Source organism: Octopus bimaculoides, chromosome 2 (assembly GCF_046866305.1).
Source record: "Octopus bimaculoides isolate indiv1 chromosome 2, ASM4686630v1, whole genome shotgun sequence".
Lineage (NCBI taxonomy): Eukaryota > Metazoa > Mollusca > Cephalopoda > Octopoda > Octopodidae > Octopus > Octopus bimaculoides.
Window position 1 is genome coordinate 125,434,864 of NC_142929.1, and position 22,055 is coordinate 125,456,918.

The 22,055-nt window shown below is 35.0% G+C and overlaps 1 protein-coding gene across 1 annotated transcript in view; it reads right to left on the minus strand.

Moving 5' to 3' along the window:
* Positions 1 to 22,055, minus strand: part of LOC106870984 (TATA-binding protein-associated factor 172) — a 66,399-nt gene that overhangs the window by 14,909 nt on the left and 29,435 nt on the right. Inside the window, exons 18-31 of the mRNA XM_089347641.1 lie at positions 21,394 to 21,563; positions 17,607 to 17,771; positions 17,261 to 17,378; positions 9,142 to 9,292; positions 8,900 to 8,967; positions 7,728 to 7,820; positions 6,371 to 6,512; positions 5,269 to 5,372; positions 4,065 to 4,266; positions 3,189 to 3,337; positions 2,939 to 3,091; positions 2,388 to 2,525; positions 1,806 to 1,957; positions 953 to 1,030 (exon numbers count right to left, since the gene is read on the minus strand). Of these exons, the coding sequence (XP_089203767.1) occupies positions 953 to 1,030; positions 1,806 to 1,957; positions 2,388 to 2,525; positions 2,939 to 3,091; positions 3,189 to 3,337; positions 4,065 to 4,266; positions 5,269 to 5,372; positions 6,371 to 6,512; positions 7,728 to 7,820; positions 8,900 to 8,967; positions 9,142 to 9,292; positions 17,261 to 17,378; positions 17,607 to 17,771; positions 21,394 to 21,563 (1,883 nt within the window). The remainder of the gene's footprint in view (positions 1 to 952; positions 1,031 to 1,805; positions 1,958 to 2,387; positions 2,526 to 2,938; positions 3,092 to 3,188; positions 3,338 to 4,064; positions 4,267 to 5,268; positions 5,373 to 6,370; positions 6,513 to 7,727; positions 7,821 to 8,899; positions 8,968 to 9,141; positions 9,293 to 17,260; positions 17,379 to 17,606; positions 17,772 to 21,393; positions 21,564 to 22,055) is intronic.

Below are 22,055 nucleotides of genomic sequence, written 5' to 3' on the forward strand. Positions count from 1 at the left end.
AAAAGCTATTAGTAAAAAGATGATAAGAACACTATATATATATGCATATATCTGATGTAAAATATCCACATTGTTATGCATTATATTTTTATGTTATTCACATTATATAATAGGTTGAACCTCAAGAGGTGGTGCCTCAAAAAAACCACAACCTAATGACAAACCAGTAAAAGATTTAAAACAAAAGAATATTAACAGTTAGCATAGATATACATATACAGTGCTATGCCAACAGTGAAACAAATGCTATTGCATATTTTAATATTTATGCAAACATTTCAATACTTATCAGAAATGTACTAATGATAAATTCATTACACACTAGTGAAATTATACCACACCAGAGGCATAATTAGTATAATTGACCTCAGTATCTCACTGGTGCTTCTTTTATAAATCCTGGAGAAATCAGAGTTAAGTCAACCCTGACAGAATTTGAATGCAGATGTGGCTGTGTATTAAGAAATTTGCTTCCCAACCAAATGTTTCCAGGTTTAGTCCCACTGTATGGCACCTTAGGCAAGTGTCTTCCACTATAGCCTCAGGCTGACTAAAGCCTTGTGAGGGGATTTGGTAGACAAAAACTGAAAAAGAGCCCAACATGTGCATGTGTTATTATCACTTGCTTTGATTATGCATGATAGGTATAAACATGTGTTACTATTATGCAAGTGGTGTCCATTTTTAATCTGCCATGAAAAAAGGTCTTGTCATAGAGAAATATTACCATATGGTAATGGTGCCATGAATAAGCACCCTGTACACTATGCAAAGTGGCTTGCATTAGGAAAAGCATACAGCTATAAAAATAATACCAAAGCATACACTGGAGCACTATACAGTCTATGATGAATTGAATCACTTAAATTGTCCGACTTATGCCAGCATTTAAGACAGATGTTAAATATGATGATGATGGTGGTGATGATGAAAGGAAAATTATTTTTCTTACCCGAAAAAGTCTATATCATTCCTGACAATGTCATAAGACACTACTACAAGGTTATGTCTTTTTACAAGTTTTTGTAATCTGAAAAAAAAAAATATATATATAATCCTGAAGTATTTAACACTAACAGTTTCCAGATACTTAGCATTTTTTAAAGGATCAAAATTACTCGATATAACAAATTCATAACAGTTTTGATGTGCTAAATAAAATTAAACAGGCTTTCTTATATATATATATATATATATATATATATATATATATATATATATATAAGGGCGTAACTACAGAATAATGCCACACACAACACTTCCATAATAAACACATTTTTACCGAATGTGAGGAAAAGCAAGTCTTAAAAAAAAACAACCTTTTAAAAACGAGCTCAACTATATATCAAACAATTTCACGATTATTAGTTGAGTTATATAGTTGAGTTTGTTCTTAAAAGGTTGGTTTTTTTAAGAGTTGCTTTTCCTCGCATTCGGTAAAAATGTGTTTATTATGGAAGTCTAGTGTGTGGCATTATTCTGTAGTAATGCCCTTATATAAATATAAATAAATAAATATATTTTTGGGAATAAAAAATGATGGGTTTTTTTTCCCTTATGAGTTTTTTCACGCTAGCTTCCTGATAAAATTTGTGTAAAAGATTTTATCCTATTATTGAATTAATTATATATATATATATATATATATATATATATATATATACACACACACATACATATTGTTCATGAAACTCAATATAACAAATTCATAACAGTTTTGATGTGCTAAGTAAAATTAAACAGGCCTTCTTTATATATATATATATATATATATACATACATATTGTTCATGAAACTTTCATTACCTTACTCTTTCACCAGGTGGTCCAGTGTAGTGAAGAGGATTCAAATATTTGGAAGTTATGAATTTCTCTATTTCATATATCCAATGACCTGTCAAAGTTGGAGGACAAACTACTATTGAAGGTAATTGGGCACAATCAGGGCTACCAGTTTTCTATGGAAAATAAAAACCAAACAATCATTTCAAAAAATAATGATGCATGTAAATGAGATACACAATACATGAAAATATATAATTTCATAGGGTCTCACAAATTTACAGACAAAAGCCAATTGTTGTTCATTAAGTCCCCTTCCCCCTTAAAGTACATATTTGTGCATGAGCTTTAAACACAATCACCAGTTCACAAAAAAAAAGCATGATTCCCAAACAACTCAAATATTCATATAGCTTGTATAAAAAAAAACATTCTACAACTTGATGCTCATAAAATATCAGTACAACACTGTTATCTAATAGCTATGGTCAACATATGTAAAAAAAAATATTAAGTCTTGGTAGACCAATGTGTAAATCACAAATATGAAAAATAGTGTAAATGATAAATAGTAACAGCACTAATACAATGTACACACATACCCACCTTAAATTCTTCAAGTCGTCTATTATGATCACAGGACAATATACATATAGATTGCAATGTTTTTCCAAGACCCATATCATCACACAGAATACCATGTAATTTATATTTGTTCAGAAACCCCAGCCAATTAACGCCATCCTAGAATTGTTAAATAAAAAGAAAACAATATTGTAAATATAGTGATATGTTGATTAGTTGAGAGAAAATATATTATTATTATTATTATTATTATTATAAAGGTGGCAAACTGGTAGAATAATTAGCATGTCAGAGAAAATGCTTAGCAGCATTTCATCTGTATTTACATTCTGAGCTCAAATTCCTCCAAGGTTGACTTATCCTTTCAGGGTCAATGAACTAAGATCTGGGACTGATGTAATAAAAAAAACCCTCCCTTAAAATGTTAGGCCTTTGCCTATAGCAAGAAGGATAACAACAACAACAAGTAAAGCCTAGAAAAATTAGAACTTATTGTAAATAATAAAACATATATTAAACATTTTAAACCTGAATGATAGGTAGTAATATATATTTGTAAACGCACTATTTACCTGTTGGTATTTACGAAGTTCAGCAGTAATTGGAACAGATACAACATAATTTTCAATCTTTGAGTTGTCTAATAACTGCTCTAAGAATTTGCGTTCTCGTTCTTTCTGTTGTACTAAAGATGTTTTCATTTTGGGGTTGTCAGAAAGGCCTGCCTGAAAAATACAAATTGATATTTAGACATTAAATTATAAACTTAAGAAACTTACATGACAATATTTTCAAAGAATAAATAAATTAAATAAAAGTTACCTCAAGAGGTAGCAAACAAATGAGGGTTGCAAAACAATGAGTAGCCATGAGTCGAACAGCTTCATTCTGGTCACACATTCGACCCAAGATAGGTACCACAAGTAGTACAATAAAGGGAATTATATTTACTCCAAGACGATCGATAACATCTTCTAGTTAAGAAAAAGTATACAAATTATATCTTTTAAATATCAGTCTGAAAATTAAAAGGAAATATTAAACTAATTCATCCTGAAAATTAAAATACTAATGTCTTTCTATGCATATATCTGTTTTTATTTGCATAACACTCCCCCACTTCTCTCTGTTTCCCCATTTCTCATACTACTTCTTTATCATGGGCTACCTAGAACTCTACAAAAGCAAGCCCAACCATTGAGCTTTTGTTGAGCTAGGGTGATTATGGCAAAATGGTGAGGGTGACTACAGCAAAAATGGCAAGCACGAGCCTGCAGAATGGAGAACAACAGTTGGGAGAAGGCTTGTATTTTTGGTGGACAGGATAACTCTGGATTTGTGGGGTTTGATTGGCCTTAATTAGAGTCGCTCCTGTATCAGGAGAACTACACCATTCATGTTATCACAAACTTTGTATACTTTTATTGCATTTCACCATCCTTTCCATTTCTTTCTTATCTTTTAAATAAACCCCACACAAATTGTTGACTGTCCTTGTGATGTCTCCTTCATCTGTGCCTTAGTGGCTAAGAAAAAATTATAATTATTATTCCCCTTTTTTATTTTTTTTTTTTTACCATATTACAATTTTATACCCATTATAAATTATTTCTTAACAGAAAAAAAAAGAGAGAATTGCCTGACTGGAACTAAGGTGTTGCATAAAACAAAAAACGTCATACAAGACAAAAAGGATACTGGCTAGAACTTCACATGCCCCTTGTCGTTGCGTGAGATTATCTGAGGCACCAAGGTAAGGCAACACAACTTCAATGATGTGTGTCATGACAAAAAGGGTATCTAGTTGAGCAAGAGTACCAACAACACGACAAGCCAAGTGACGGATACTGGTGTAGCAGTTCTGTAGATATCCACTTAAATCAGGAAGCAATTCTAGGACCTAAAATAGAAATTTCCACATATCAAATGAATCAAGAATATAAATAGTAACAAAAAAAAAATCAACTAGCTAAATAAGAAATCTAATTTTAAAACGCAAATGAGTTCTTAAAAAATGGCCACTTGAAAAGAGGCCTGATCAGCCATCATTGTGACAACCAAACAAATTAAAATGAGAAAGACATTCTGTCAGATCATGACAGCTCCACTTATGGATATATTTATTTCTTTACAAAGTAGCACCATATATAAAATATACAAGCTGAAACAACTGCCTTTCAAGTAGTTTTTCTGCCAGTTATTGTAATAAGAATGTGAGGTGGGGGGCACTCTTCATAGTCTGCAACACTGATTGATGGACACCATCTATATAAATTCAACTCTTTCTCTCTCTTTCTTTCTCTCTCTCCCTCAGTTATTTTCCAAAGTGACATTTCCTAATTTAAGACAGTGGAGTGTAATTTGTGGGAAATTTGTCTTTTATATCTTGTAGGTCAAATGTCAAGTAGGTTTTCTCATTGTCGTGTATACCCAAAACTTTGCTGAAAGACATTCCAGTCATGACAACCTTATCATTCATATATCATCATACAGTATTTATTTAGGTACAACCGTTTGAGATTATTCAAAATCATTCCACATCAAGAACACAGTCACTCAGCTAGCTATTTTCAGCAAGTTTAGTGACTAGGTTTAGCTTCTTATTGATCAACATTGTCTACCAATAAAAATTCTCTTTCTCTGTTCCCTTCCTCTGTCTTACATTTTTATACTTTCAAAGTAAGTGGCTGAACTAACAAGTCCATTACTTCAAAGAAATGATCATCTTTAGAGAAACATTGTGAATCTTGATTTCCTTTTGTAAGGTGAAGGGGGAGATATTTGTTTTGGTTAATTATATACATGACACCTTAACATCATTACAATAAAATTTAATAATAAATTCAAATTACTGATCCTTTATATCAGGCTTATCAAATTTAGAGAATTTTCAAAATCTTACTTGAGATAAGAGAGATTTACTAAGTGCATTAGCTACACATTCCAAAACTTGCAAACTGTTAATAATTTCTTGTAATTCTGTTTCTGATAGTTTACCACTATTAGCTAGAAAAAGAAAACAAACAAACAAAATTGATATTATTATTTGTAAAGTTTCAACTAATTCTCAAGTAATATTCATTCAAACATATCAATAACTTTGAAAGGTGACACTTCAAGGATAGACTAAGATTTTCCATGAAATTTTGATTAAAATTTAAATTTACTATCATTATTCAGTAACATCAAAATTGGAATGGTATAAAAAGTGATGTCACTAAAATCGCTTCTCCATGCTGTTTATGAACCCCATTCAATTTGAGATGGAGTTTTCTAGGAGTTTTTTTTTTAAATAACTCAAAATAAAGTATCAACTTGCAATATTCAATATTATGTAGTTTAACCAATAGGCGTACACAAGACATATTACAGAGCAGATTACATAACCATTTCTGCCACTCTCTATTGTCTAGCTTTTATAATAAGTAATCAATTATGAATAATAATTATATTCAATAGAGCAAAACAAAATATTTTAAAATAATATTAAAAATAAGCATGTACAAGCAAAATAAACTACATTATATGAAAAGATTGTACTTCACAACAATAGCAAAGAGTAATCAAATAATTTATTACTAATAATATTAATAGTTATTAATGAAGAGACTAATTCTTTCTAAATTGGGCACAAGGCCAGCAATTTTAGGGAGAGGAGGTTAGTTGAATACATCAGCCCAGCTCTCAACTGGTGCTTATTTCATCAACCCCAAAAGAATGACAATTAAAGCCAACTCCAGCAGAATCTGAACTGAGAACATAAAGAGCTGGAAGAAATGCCATTAAGCATTTTGTCCAATGCGTTAACAATTCTGCTACCTTGTCACCTTAACTGAGAGAGAGAATAATGGAAAACAATTCACTACCTAAGTAAATTCATATTTTTTTGTTTTTTAAATTAAAAGTAACCACAAACAATCTTATTATGAAAGTTTAATACAGATGTATTTTTAAATTCCATTAAGAAATAAAAGAATTTTAAAAATGTGAAGCAAAAAATATACCTTCTTTGATTTTGTCATCATTCAAATTCAAGGTAACATTAGACCAAAGAGCAGGAACCTCAGTGGGTAAATCATCTTGAAACAAACGGGCTATGGTACTTAATGCACATTCAGATCCTACACGTTGAATAGCTAAAAACTTCTGTAAAAAAAAGAAAATTTCCATTTTAACCAAGATGCCTTAAAAAATAATATTTTAAGATAACTGACTTGCTCTTAAAACTTTCTGATTTTAATAGGAATTATTATAATTCTGCCATTCACTTTTATCAAAATTAGGTTACTCTTTAGTGACATTTTGAAATTTTGAAAATATTAATTTCTGTAATTCATTCTATGTGCATAATCTTATTTTATGTGTATGTGAAATTACTTGGATGATAAATAAAAAGAAAATTTCAAAATTACATATATGCTTTAGATCTTCACTCAAGTGGACAGTCTTCATTATTATCTTGCCATAATAAACTTTGTCATCATCATCGTTTAACGTTCACTTTCCATGCTAGCATGGGTTGGACGACTTGACTGAGGACTGGCAAGCCAGAAGGCTGCACCAGGCTCCAATCTGATTTGGCAGAGTTTCTACAGCTGGATGCCCTTCTGAATGCCAACCAATCTGAGAGTGTAATGGGTGCTTTTATGTGCCACCGGCACGAGGGCCAGTCACACGGTACTGGCAACAGCCACGCTCAAAAAGGTGCCTTTTACGTGCCACCCACACGGGAGCCAGTCCAGCGGCACTGGCAACAACTTCGCTCGAATGATTTTCTAACGTGCCCGATTATGCTCTAATGGTGCTATTTACAAGCCACTAGCACGGAAGTCAGACAGCTGCTCTGGCAATGAACATGCTCAACAGTGCTGTTAGTGATCCACTGGTGTGGTGACCAGTCATCGAGTATGGTTCAACTACGATTTCACTTGCCCCAACAGGTCTTCGCAAGCAGAGTTTGTTATATTATCAAAATAGTTATAGACATGGTTGTGTGGTTAAGCCCCAGGTCAACCAAAGCCTTGTGAGCAGATTTGGTATACGGAAACTGAAAGACCATCATGTGTGTGTGTTTATGTGTCTTTGTGCTGGTATTACATAATAGTTGTAAATGAATGTCACTGTCATACAAGCAGTGTCTTTCATTTTCAATATTCTGTGAAAAACAGAATATTGGCCATAGGGAAATATCTTGCTTAGAAACCAGACAGCAAGTGCACTAGAAAATCTGCCTCAATAAACTCCATTTGACCCATGCAAGCATGGACAAGTAAACATTAAGACAATGATCATGATGAAATTGACAGTAAATATACTTTTTTAGTTTCAATTTCACTGACAGGAAGAAGTAAAAACAAATACCTCATTTACTTCATTTTCATTTGTATTAAGATCAACTGAGGCATTAGAAGCAGCTGAAGCCTGTTGACAATTCTTGTAGTTTTTCTCTGGAGTCTAGAAATTAGAAATTTTATAAGAATATTTTATATATTAAGCTGACACTTTCTGTTAACTAGAGGTAGAAAACTTATATCAAATCATTTATACTATTTGTCCATAACAGTAATTATCTTTCATAGATGCTTAGCACTGTTATTATAACCTGCCCCCAATTAGCTATAACTTTCTAATTACTGCAGATTCTCAAATTTTACAGCTTATGTTTCTCTGCCATAGACCATAACATTTCTAACAAGAGTCATCTATATATATATATATATATATATATATATCATCATCATCATCATCATCGTTTAACGTCCGCTTTCCATGCTAGCATGGGTTGGACGATTTGACTGAGGACTGGTGAAACCGGATGGCAACACGAGCCTCCAATCTGATTTGGCAGTTTCTACAGCTGGATGCCCTTCCTAACGCCAACCACTCAGAGAGTGTAGTGGGTGCTTTTACGTGTCACCCGCACGAAGGCCAGTCAGGCGATACTAGAGAGATATGTATAGCAGTTAACATTCTTGAGATTCAGTCACAATGCTAATTTGAGCTCCTTCTCCATTACTAGTTGTGACACATCAACAGAACTTATCACTCATTATCAAACAGTAGAACAATCCTAGTTAGACTTTGGATGATCTTATAACTAAGTCAACTTCAGGTATCCCAGTTTCATGATGATGAGAGACTCATCATCACCACTGTCACAATTTTTTTTTTTTTCTAAGTTTCTACCTTCCTAGAGGAATCAAAGAACTACACCAAATCCTACTCATAGATTTCATTTTTGGCATAATTTCTACAACCAAATTTTCTTTCTAACAACTGCTTAGAAGAGTGCCCTGGATGCTTTTATCATGGCACTAGCATTAGACATAGTGCCATATCCTTGACAAGAAGGAACCATCCTCTCTACCCTATATGGTTTCCATTTGTTCTTCAACCTCTTCATAGAGAATGCACTGTATTGTGGCACCATCACTAGAGATGTTCCCATACCTTCAACAACATGAAAGAGACCTCTCCACCTTACATTGTTTGATTTTAGTTTATAAGAATATAAACATAAAACAGGATCTTACTTTCTGTTGGTTTGTTAATGTAAGAATACCAGAAAATTCAGTACAGCCAACCTCGTTATTTTGATCATCTATAAAAACAGATTAAATACATAAATAAACACAAAAAATAAGATATACATTATATGAACAACTAAAACATATTTTCAAAGCTAATACAATTATTTAATTACATTTAACATTTTCATAGAAAATAATAATTATTTTGTTTCAATTGCTAGCTTACTGACCAAAACATTATTTACCTGAGTCTTTGAGTGCTAATTTGATAGTAGGTGTTATTGATGAATCTGAACACAGGAATGTACAAAGGTTTTTTATCACTTTATCACTTGGGTTAGGAGTTCGAGATAAACACATTTTCAAAAGCCTTGCTAAACAATTTGCAGCACACATCTGGAAAAATAATGAAAATCTTCAAAGAAATCGCATTTTTTTTTTTATATTGTTATATTTTAAAGAGATGATGAAAACTTGTGAATAGTTCCAAAATATGAATGATTTTAAATTAAATTGTAATTTTTCAACAGGATTCCAATATTGTTCAATCATGGTTGTCATGATACAGTTTCTAGTAACCAACTGAGACAAATTTGCTTTTTAACCAATTTTAGGTATGGAGCTAAGGTGCCTTCTTGACTAACAAGATCAACAAGTAATTTAAGGCCATTTTTCCCAAATGAACAGAGGTTACTCTTGTGAGACCATTGACAGTCTTCTCCAAAATGCCCTATCCTTTACATCCTACCTCAAAAAAACATTCAAATGAGTTTGATTAATTGCTTGACCAAGCAAAAGTTTAAAAGTTACAATATATATATATATTACTTGAAGCATTTAACGAAATAGAAGGGGATATAGCATCATACAACGTGGAAGACAATTGGAGATTTCTGCGGGACAACCTGTTGAAAGCCACCGACCAGATTTGTGGGTGGTGTAAGGTCCCCTCCCGACCCAGAGTAACGTGGTGGTGGAACAAGGAGGTAGACAGGGCTATTAGACAAAAGAAACAGGCTTGGAAGGACTGGAAGAACGGTGGTAGCAGGGAATTGTACCAATGTGCCAGAAGGGAGGCTAGGCGACAGGTTTATTTAGCCAGAGGGGAAGCAGATAAGGAAAGATTTGCCAATGTTCTACGCCGTGAGGACCAAAGACTCGAGGTATTTCGTGTTGCAAGACAGTGTAGGAGAGAGAATAGTGATGTTGTAGGAGAGAAATGTGTTCGCATGGATGATGGTACGCTTGCATTAAATGAGGATGCAAAGAAAGAGGTCTGGAGATGCCACTACGATAGATTGCTTAATAAAGAGAATGAATGGGAGAAAGAGAGACTGCCGTATGTCGACCCAATAGAGGGACCAGCTATCCGAGTTGATAGTGCCAGGGTAGATAAAGCAATTAAGAGTATGAAGACCGGCCCATCAGGAATCACTGCAGAGATGCTCAAAATATCTGGCAGTGTTGGCTATAGCCTAGTCACCCGTATTACGAACCAGGTGATACACGAAGGAGTCATACCCAATGACTGGTGTAGCAGCATCATAGTCAACTGCTACAAAGGTAAAGGTGACGCTTTAGATACAAATAATTACAGAGGCATCAAGCTGTTAGATCAGGTTATGAAAGTTACAGAGAGGGTCATAGCCCAACTAATTAGGGAGCGAATCAATTTAGATGAGATGCAGTTTGGGTTCGTGCCAGGTAAAAGCACTACTGATGCCTTATTTCTAGTGAGACAGTTGCAGGAGAAATACCTAGCTAAGGATAAACCTCTGTACCTGGCTTTCGTTGACATGGAGAAAGCCTTTGACAGGGTCCCCCGATCCCTTATCTGGTGGTCAATGAGGAAACTTGGGATAGAAGAATGGTTAGTGAGAGCTGTTCGAGCCATGTACAGAGATGCTGCCAGTAAGGTGAGGGTTGGAAATGAGTACAGCAATGAATTCCGGGTAGAGGTAGGGGTCCACCAAGGTTCCGTCCTCAGCCCCCTCTTATTTACCATAGTCCTCCAGGCAATCACAGAGGAGTTCAAGACAGGTTGCCCCTGGGAGCTCCTCTATGCTGATGACCTTGCCCTAATTGCGGAGTCACTATCAGAACTAGAGAAGTTTCAGGTGTGGAAGCAAGGTCTAGAATTGAAGGGCCTTAGAGTCAACCTAGCTAAAACCAAAATCCTAATAAGTAGGAAGGTAGATAAAACACAAACCCCTTCAGGTAGATGGCCCTGCTCAGTATGTAGAAAAGGAGTAGGTAGTAACTCTATAAGATGTACCCGGTGCAAGCTATGGACACATAAGAGGTGCAGCAACATCAAAGGCAGGTTAACTAGCAAGTTAGTTTTTGTTTGTGGCAGATGTTCAGGTGCAATAAAGACTGTAAACAAACAGGAAACAACTTCTATCTCATTCCAGGGTGAAAAACTAGAGGTAGTCGATAGCTTCCGCTATCTGGGCGACCAAGTTAGTAGTGGGGGTGGGTGCGCTGAAAGTGTAGCTGCTAGAATAAGAATAGCCTGGGCAAAGTTTAGAGAGCTCTTACCCCTGCTGGCGACAAAGGGACTCTCACTCAGAGTAAAAGGCAGACTGTATGACGCATGCGTACGAACAACCATGCTACATGGCAGTGAAACATGGGCTGTAACTGCTGAGGACATACGTAAGCTCGCAAGGAATGAAGCCAGTATGCTCCGTTGGATGTGTAATGTCAATGTGAATACCCGTCAGAGTGTAAGTATCTTGAGAGAAAAGCTGAACATTTGAAGCATCAGTTGTGGCGTGCAAGAGAGACGATTGCGCTGGTATGGACATGTGGTGAGAATGGATGAGGATAGCTGCGTGAAAAAGTGCCACACCCTAACAGTTGAGGGAACCCGTGGAAGAGGTAGGCCCAGGAAGACCTGGGCTGAGGTGGTGAGGCAAGACCTTCGTACATTGGGCCTCACCGAGGCGATGACTACTGACCGAGACCTTTGGAAATGTGCTGTGCGTGAGAAGACCCGGCAAGCCAAGTAAGATCGTTGCCAGTGCCCCTGGACTGGTTCTTGTGCGGGTGGCACATAAAAGACACCATTTCGAGCGTGGCTGTTTTCGTGCGGGTGACACGTAAAAGCACCCACTACACTCTCTGAGTGGTTGGCGTTAGGAAGGGCATCCAGCTGTAGAAACTCTGCCAAATCAGACTGGAGCCTGGTGTTGCCATCCAGTTTCACCAGTCCTCAGTCAAATCGTCCAACCCATGCTAGCATGGAAAGCGGACGTTAAACGATGATGATGATGATGATGATATATTTCTGTAGCAAGAAGAAAACTAACTTAATATAACATTAAGTTAGAAACAGCTAAATTATAGGCATGTAAAGAATCTCAAAGACAAATTTGATAATAAAGCATCAAATGGCAAAATGCTTATTGTTAAGTCACAGTAACACCAAAATTCTAAGTGTAAGTATACACTATAAGGCATCTTCATATAAAGATTCTTTTTCAACTGAATTGTCAAATATATTGAAGAGAGCAATATGGGCAGGAATATACAAATGAAAACTATTAGAGTGGCTGAACTTTTATGAATCCCAACAAAGGTCTGAAGTTTTAAGCAAATATGAAATTGACTCTAACCATAACTAGTATTTTTTAAGTAAAAGTACTAGGACTGCTTTCTGAATGATTGATGCTTTCCAAAAATACTTAGTCTATCTTTATCTTTTTGAGCTAGAATGACAATGAATAAGGCGTAAGAAGTTTGAATCTACATGGTAATGAATCTTGGGCACAGAAGAAGCTGAACAAAAATGAGTTAGATACAATATGTTGAATGCCTAACATTAATCTGTATGAAAAGCAGTGCACAAATGAGCTAAGAGAACAACTTACCATTAATGGTGTTAGCTGAGGTATACAGGTAAGATATGTAGTTGGTATGGCCTTGAGATGACAATGGAAGATGAATGTTAAGTTAAAAGGCACCATATGCTGAATGTGGAAGCAGTCTGTGGCAGAAGACCAAGGAAGATATAGGAAGTGATGAGGTCAGATTTCAAGGTCTTGGGCTTCGCAGATGAAATGGCACAAGATTGAGACATGTGGCAATTTGCTGTTCTGCAGAGCTATCCAGCCCATGTCATCATTGAAAAGCAGACACTAAAATGACGTGAAGATACTTCCCTTATAGCAGTATACATAAGAATACTATATCTGTAATTCCATTTCCTCCAGCATACTTTTATTACTTGGTGTTTAGGAAAAAGAAAGAAATGTGATACTATATGTAATACATATCTTCAAAAGAGATGTAGCAACATTCTTGATAGACTTATATGTTAAGCAAGTCAGAGTATCACATAATCCATATTAATCCAATTTTTCTCAAGCCAAAAATTTATTGCACATTAATGACTCTACCAAAATTGCATCAAGCAAACTTAGCTTTTCCTTTAAAGTAGAGAAACACTCAGCTTTTGAATGTCATCCAAAGAAAAACCATACTAAAGCTTTTGCGCTTTTGCTGAAAATGTTAAATGACCTTTGATATGTATACACTGGTATTTAAAAGACAAAAAAATTTGCTTCTCTTTAGGTTTATGTTTAATCATAAGCATTTAAATTTTCCCTATTGAAAATCTTCTGTCAGCTAAGTTAACACCACACAGTTGGTGATATATAAAATTTACACCTAGTCTTTCAGTTAACATTAGAAAGCCTTTTGCAGAATTCATTCTGTTGCAAGCATTCAGCCCAAACCACTATTTCCCCACTGACTCCATGTTTTTCCCTATAGATGTTCAAACTGAGCATCAACTGTAATAATCTCACAAGCCTGAAAGTGCCAGCAAAATCCATGCCACTGCCTTTCTTCCATGACCAGCTTATAAACATAAAGATAATATGAAACTGCTATAGCAGACTGTTCTTCAGAATGGTAGCAGTTCACTCCTATTTGAGCCCATTAGTAATGACTCCTCTTTTCAATCTTGACTTACATTATTAATATGTTAATATTGTGAAAAGCATAAGGTGGCAAGCAGGCAGAATCATTAGCATGCTGGGCAAAATGCTTAGTTGTATTTCGTCTGTCTTTACATTCTGAGTTCAAATTCCGCCAAGGTCAACTTTGCCTTTCATCCTTTCGGGGTCAATAAATTAAGTACCAGTTGCGTACTGGGGTCGATCTAATCGACTGCCCCCCCCCCACCACCACCACCACCAAAAAAATTTCATACCTTGTTCCTAGAGTAGCAATGAATATTGTGAAAGGCATCATCATCCAACATCCACTTTCCATGCTGGCATAGGTTGGATGGTTTAACAGGTCCCCAAAGAGCTGAAGGACTGTATCAAGTTCCACTGCTTTGGCAAGGTTTCTCTAGCTGGATGCCTTGCCTAATGCCAACCACTTTACAGTGTGTACTGTGTGCTTTTTTTTATGACCCCAGCATTTATGACATTGTCAAGTAACATACAAAGCAAGACAAAAGACCTCTCGATTGAGTGGAGCCATAGTAGACAGGGAGACATCCAGTTATAAAAGTGAGCTTACTCAAACGTTGCAAATGTAGCTGTCCTAATTCACAGAAACATGCTATTTCAGCAAGTATAAACTCATAGTTACAAAACTGAAGGAAAATTATTGAACTCCTTTATATAATAAGGAAATTTAATTTTCTTTTATTTTATTTATTCTTTTCATCTAAATAAATGGGTATTCATAGTAGAGTTGAAACTAAATCTCAGTGCAATCACAGTTTAAACTCTATACTGGTGTGAAAATTATAAATCAATTTCAAACTGTCTCATAATAGATAGTATGCTTGAAATATATTACAATATTTTGATGAGCAAAGAGCAGCAAGTAAATAAAACACTTTAGCATGGCCCTTTACAGTGCAAGTTCAAAATCCTAGTAAAGTGTACTTTACCTTTTTAAAATAAATACCAGCAATGTGTTAGAATCAATTTCATCAACTTTGCTCCCATCCCAGCTCCACCAAGTCCAAACAATCAACCTTAACATAACACAAAATCTTTACTGATATATTACATTTTTGTTTGTTCTTAACTGATATATCTAGTTGAAAGAAACATATCTTGTTCATATTCTCAATAACTGTTTTATCATATTTTAAAATCATAGTTCATATATTTAATGAAGATACAGATGAGCATTGAAATTATTGTTACTGATGTTGAGAAGTCTATCCTATGACTCAGCAGTAGTTAACTAAACAGAGAAACACACACAGGTTCGTCCCACCCAACTGACTTGAAGCTACAATGTATATTTTGTTATTATAGATACACAAGTAATTTTTTTAAAAATTGAAGTTTCTTATCCTGTCAGAAAAATTGGGTTGTCTAGGTAAGCATAATAGTTGGAAATAAGGTTGATGATAGTATTTTACTTACTTTCACATTAGAATAATTGAAGACTTGTTTTCATTCATTGTCAATGATGATGATGATCATCATCATCATCATAAATATGTAATAAATAAAACAGAGAGCCTGTATGAAATCAATCTGTGACTTCTAGTTACCTGAGGAACAAGCTACTTATTTTTCATTAACATAATTCAAATAAATTAATTGTGGCCGGTGCCAGTGTCGAGTTGTGGCTGATGCCAGTGTCGTATAACTGGCCCGGTAAAAGCACGCTTTAATCATTGGGCAATATATTGTGCTTATGAAGACTTGTTGAACTGAGTGAAATCATAGTTGTGGTTGATGCCAGTGCTGTCTGACTGGCACCCGTGCCGGTGACATGTAAAAAGTACCATTCATGCATTGGGCCTAATGGAAACAGTGACATCAAGCCAAGTGAGGTCGCAATTGTAGCCAATGCCAGTGGTCTGATTGGCACCCATGCCGATGGCACGTAAAACCCACCATTTGAGCATTGGGCTTCATGGAGGCAGTGACAGGTGACCAAGACCCTTGATAATATACCATGCTTGATGATATGCCTGTCAAGCTAAGTGAGACTGTAGTTGTGGCTGATGCCGGTGTCAGGTCAATGGCACCCATGCTGGCAACACATAAAAAGCACCCACTACACACTCAGATTGGTTGGCATTAGGAAGGGCATCCAGCCATAGAAATGTTGCCAAATCAGATTGAAACCTGGTACAGCCCCCTGCTTTACCAGTCTCCAGTTAAATCGTCCAACCCATGCCAGCATGGAAAGCAGACATTAAATGATGATGATGAAATTGAAATATATTTCCAATATATAATCAGGTTTCAAGGACAGAGTGAAATGAGGATTAATATAGATAATCGAGATTGTCCAAATGAAAATGTGCAGGTTCAACTATAAATATTTTCTAACTTGATTTGATTTGGTTTAAATTAAGGCACTAACTCTACATAGATTATTATAAAGTAGCCTGTGTAAGTAAAAAGCAGATACGGTGTATTACCTCTGCTGACAACAAAGGTTTTCTCTCTCCAAGTGAAGGGCAGATTATATGATGTTGTGTATGAAGTGTGATATTGCATGATAGCAAAACAGTTTTTTGAATGCAGAGGACATGTGAGGGCTAGAAAGAAATGTGAGCAGGCAGCTGGCAGAAACGTTAGCATGCCGGGCGAAATGCTTAGCTGTATTTCGTCTGCTGCTCCGTTCTGAGTTCAAATTCCGCCATGGTCGACTTTGCCTTTCATCTTTTCGGGGTCGTTTAAATAAGTACCAGTTACGCACTGGGGTCGATATAATGGACTTAATCCGTTTGTCTGTCCCTGTTTGTCCCCTGTGTGTAGCCCCTTGTGGGCAGTAAAGAAATAAGAAATGTGAGCAGGCTTCACTAGATGTGTAATGTTGATATGCACAAACGGCAGTGCAAATGAGCAGAGAAAAACTGGATATAAGAGGAATTGGCTGTAATGTGCAAAAAGGTAATTGCACTGGTTGGCAAAGGCATATGACAAATATTGAGGTTGAGAGATGGATAGAGAAGTATCAAGTGACCCATGTGGAAGGACATGCAGAATAGGATAACTGAATATGAAGTAGTAAATGCAGATCTCAGTAAGGTGAACCTCATAAAGAAGACAACAAAAGACTGCAACAAGTGACAGGAAAATGTGCTAGAGAAGACCCATCCAATTCATACATGCATGTCAGAGCAGATGTAAAATGAGATTATAGTGTGCTCTATCAAATTTAAATATATTAACAGTTACATGGAAATTAAAGAAACTAAATCTTAGTGCTTAAAGCTGGAAACTGGCAAGTAGATGTGCACCATCCAGTAACTCAAAATATAACACACACACACATATATATATATATATATATATATGTATATATATATATATATATATGAAATTTAATATTTATAAAATACATATTTAAAAGTAATCATACTTGAATATCTCGATTTTCTTCTTTCTTTATACAATCCATTAGAGGCCGGATTACAGGGTTTAACTTCTCAGGCAGGATGTTTTGCATAATAGCAGCCATTGCAAGACTGCACTGAACACTGAAAAAATATTATGCACATTCATACTTAGTTATATTAATACAGACATCTTAAACTATTGTTTTGTTTTGTTTTCAACAGGTAATCAATCAGCTTAAAAGTGACACTGTTTTCCTAATTTTCCATTTAAATTTCAATTTATTCTTCAGTCTAAAGACTTATCAAAATATTCAATGAATATTTAAACAATTCAAAGTAATTTAATGAAAAGGTAGAAGACTTTCTTACCGAACACTGTAAGTTTGCTGTTCTTGTGCTGTTTGTGAAATACATATTTGTAACTGTGAACGTCTCTCCTCAAATGTTTGCAATGACTTAGGTTTCAGGTTGGTTTTCAAATTATCAAAGGCTGTTGATGTTAAAGCATATGCCTGCTCAAATGTCAGTATGACACTGCAGATAAAAGAATTTTATTTTAATTTCTCACAGAATAAAAGTATTTGATAATATTTAATAATAATTTAAATATTAAGAGTCTAGATGCAAAAATTGGGGAACCACAAAGGTATATAAGACATAATCACATGTCACTTGAGGGTATGCCCTGACACATTATTAGCACCATCTTTTGTCTCTTCCAACTAGGATAGCCATGTATGTCCTCTACAAGATACCTGTTCCTGGCCCTCTATTATACTTAAACCTCTCATCACCTGGCATAAAGCCACCTCTCTCAACACTAAGTTGTGAGCCTTGTGAATTACTTGAAGACTTCACTACTGCCAATGCCATTTAAAAGTCCCAGTACACTCAGTAAAGTGGCTGGCATTAGGAAGGGTATCTAGCAGAATAAACCATGCCAAAGTAAACATTGGAGTTTGGTGCACTTCTCCGACTCACAGGCTCCTGTTAAACCATTCAACTCATGCCAGCATGGAAAACAGACATTCAATGATAATGATGATGGCAATGATAATATGTATTAATTCATAGGATAAGGTGGCTAAGAAGCAGCTTGTAATTCTAAAAAAAGAGAAAAAATATTTAAGGTATGATAAGAAAAATTGAAGTGTCTGTTGACTAAAAATATTAAGAATGCAACCAAAAAATGAAACAGTTATTAGGAAAATGTCATTAAAGTCATCATCTGTTTGACATTACTGACATGGTTCAATGGACATCTTAGTTTGTAGTGAAGAATTAAGTCTAGGTTCCAGTAAATATTTTCCCCAATGAAATTAATACTTATGTTTACAAAGAACAGTTAATAATTTTAATCAGCTGACCTAAAGAAGGAGACATACACAACACTAATTATAGAAAAAAGAATGAAAGAAAACTTAAGATCACAGTAATTATTACTGAACTGAAAAAATGGTTTCTAATTTTAGCACAAAGTGTAAGTCGATTACATTGATCCCAGTGTTCAACTGGTATTTATTTTAACAACTTTGAAAGGACGAAAGGCAAAATCGATCTCAGCAGAATTTGAATCTAGAAGAAACGCCATTACGCATTTTTGTCAAATTTGTTATCGATTCAACCAGCTTGCTGCATTTCTGAATTGAAATGATAATAGTTTCTAACATAGGCACAAGACCTGAAATAATACTTCACAAAGTTCAACGACCCTGAAAGCATAAGTGATAAGAAAAAATACAGTGGTTTGAAATAAAGGTGTTAGAAAACCAGCCATTTGGTTATCAACTGAAATCACAATGCATTGTGTCTGAATAATGAAGTCAACAGTGATGGTCTGAAGGCAAAGTACTATACTCTGCTTGCTTTATAGAAAATAATTATGGGAATGTCTATATTTCTATCATTAAACTTGACAGAAATATAGCCAAATTTCTCTCAGATCATAAAAAAAGAACATGTAAAAAGAGCAGTAAAATATATGGTGCCTGGGAAAAAAAAAATCAGAATAGTCATAGCTGAAATGCCTTGGCCAACTCAATCAAAGCTGATCTGTAGCTACAATAACAACTAAAGTACAACACACAGATGAGTGTTTAGTAGTAGGAACTTCATTCTACTAACAGTAATAACATGTTCAAACATGCAAATACTATCCAATCTATGATAGCTTACTTGTTTTACATGCTTTTCTATGCTAATGTGGATTAAACAAAGACTTATTTTAGGCAGATATCTTTCATTTCACCAACCCTTACTTGATTTTCAAGTACGTGATTAACTTTTTCGTTCTGCTGGTATTCAAAAGCACATAGCAACAGGATGTTTGGCAACAGAAAATATAAACATTACATCACTGTTTCCCTCACACAGTGATAAGCAAAGGTATGGAATGTCAACATTCATACACGCACACACATGCACACACACACACAACATCCACCCAGTTAACAACTACCATTTTCATTCACATGGTTTTGGTCAGCCCAAGACTACAGTAGAAGACTTGTCACACAGTAAGACGACACTTGAAACCACATGGTTACAAGACAAAGTCTGCATCCAGAGAAACAAATTAACATGGGAAAATAAATCCAAAATGGAGAGAGACAGACAGACAATCAGAAAAGTATATTAAAATGTTAAAACAAGTACTTCAGTAAATTTAAAGTACTCATTGTTTGTGCTATCTACATAATCCCATATATTTGAGAGTAGAAACTATGTTATTTGTGTACAGAAGTTCTCATGAGCTTCAATGAAGCTGAAACATTTAATGGGGACACCTCTGCAACAAACTTTTGAATGTATTGCCATTTACTCTCAAATATATTATTTGAAAAGCTCTCAGAAACTACTTATCCACACAGATTTTTAAATGCATATTCGATTATTAAGTATATATATAAAGTTCATTTGCATATCAATCGACAAATGTAAATTGAAGCCAAAAACATTTATAGGTATTATCAAATTATTTAAGATATTGTATATGAGAATGAAAGCAGATGTGTAAAGAAGTTAATGTGAATGGAGTTTGTGGAAGAGAGAAACTAAAGACATAGGATGAAATGGTGACAGTCAATATCTGCATTTTGAGTTTTGTGGAGGAGCTGACAAAGAATCAACATGATTCATAATGCACGATGCTTAAGAAGACCTGTCATTCATGACAAAACTGAGGTTCTGAAAGCATTGTGTATAAACACACAACTGGGCCCCTCACCCAATTTGTCCCTGGCAAGCCTTCTCTATTACCCACTCATCTCTTTATTACTCTTCTTCCCATCACACTCTTAACTAGTGCAGCAGTCTGAGCAAAATTATATCTCATTATATCTTTTTGTGTTCCACCAGTTCTTGCTTTCACTCCCCAGTACTGCTTCCTTTGACAGCTATTCTTCATTCTAAAAATCATCCCTCCTCACTCATATTTTCCATTTATCACTCTTTCTGTGCTACCAGTTACCTCTGTCTCTCCTGAACCACTCCCTATTGATTCTACCCTATGTACCTCTCACCACTGCTGTTCATATTACTATATATCTCTCACTTACCCCACACACTCTTGCAACCTACCCACCTGTCTTGTTCCTTTCTTTTCCTTCCCCTTCTTGTATTATTATTCTGGTGCTTTTCACCCTTTCTGTACTGCCAGTCATCACCAACTCTCCCATACTTTTCTTACAACTCATATTTACCACTGACTACCCTCCCACCTTTATCTACCATTCACCACATTCTAACACTGCACCACCACCATTTTTATGTCTCTTTCTGGTATTAATCACCATGGTTACTCACACCTACTTATATATAATGTGAAAAGGCCACATCTCTCTTCTATGGCAAGAGAACTGTTTATATTCCATCCTCCATACTTCTCAACAACTAACATAAATCCATTCAACTATACTCCTACTCAGTAAAGGGACTTTTTAGAATTGAGAGTTACACAGAAACCTCACTAATGCTGGTGCCAAAAAAAGAAAGCAACCAGCACACTCAGTAAAAGTGGTTAACATTAGAAAAAGCATCTAGTCATAGCAACCATGCCAAAGCAGACTTTGGAGTACAACACAATCCTCCAACTCCATATGTATCTATCATGTATATGAGTATGTGTGTGTGTGTATATATAAAATGAATTTATTACCTTGGTGGAAAGTGTTCCTCTACATTTAAACCTTGCTGCTTAAGACCAGCAATAAAATCACGACATTCTGTCTGCATTCGTGTGAAGGATACAGCGATTTCATCAAAATAAATAGCTTCATTTAGACAGGTGTGAATTCGCTGTTTTAGATCGTCTGTGCATGATGGGTACTGAAAATTTAATTGATTAATTTAAATAAAATGTTTGTAAAATATGCAGTTATAATATTTGTTATACACCATAGGATGGGCAGTATATTCAATTATTTGTGATTTTGCAGGGGAATTCAATTATACAGAATATACTGTTCATTAGTTTAAAAGAATCATTCTTGGTACATGTTTACATTACCCAACACCCTATCAAATCTGCAATAGTAACAAGAATGACACCAACAGTAAAAATACTATATCCTGATTTATGCTAGCATGAAAATTTACTATAAAATTGCCATAATCTAAAACAATTAAATTAGTTTTACACTTTAATAACATATTTTTTCACTTTTTGTACATTTTAAAAAAAATTTTCATTTTATTTATGTTGGATCTTTTCTGTACCTTTCAGGTTTGCATAAAATTTTGTGATCAGGTGAGCAAGTTGTTCTTTGAAGTTGAACAAATTATGTTTGAATGATATGAAATAACATTTATTCTGTAATT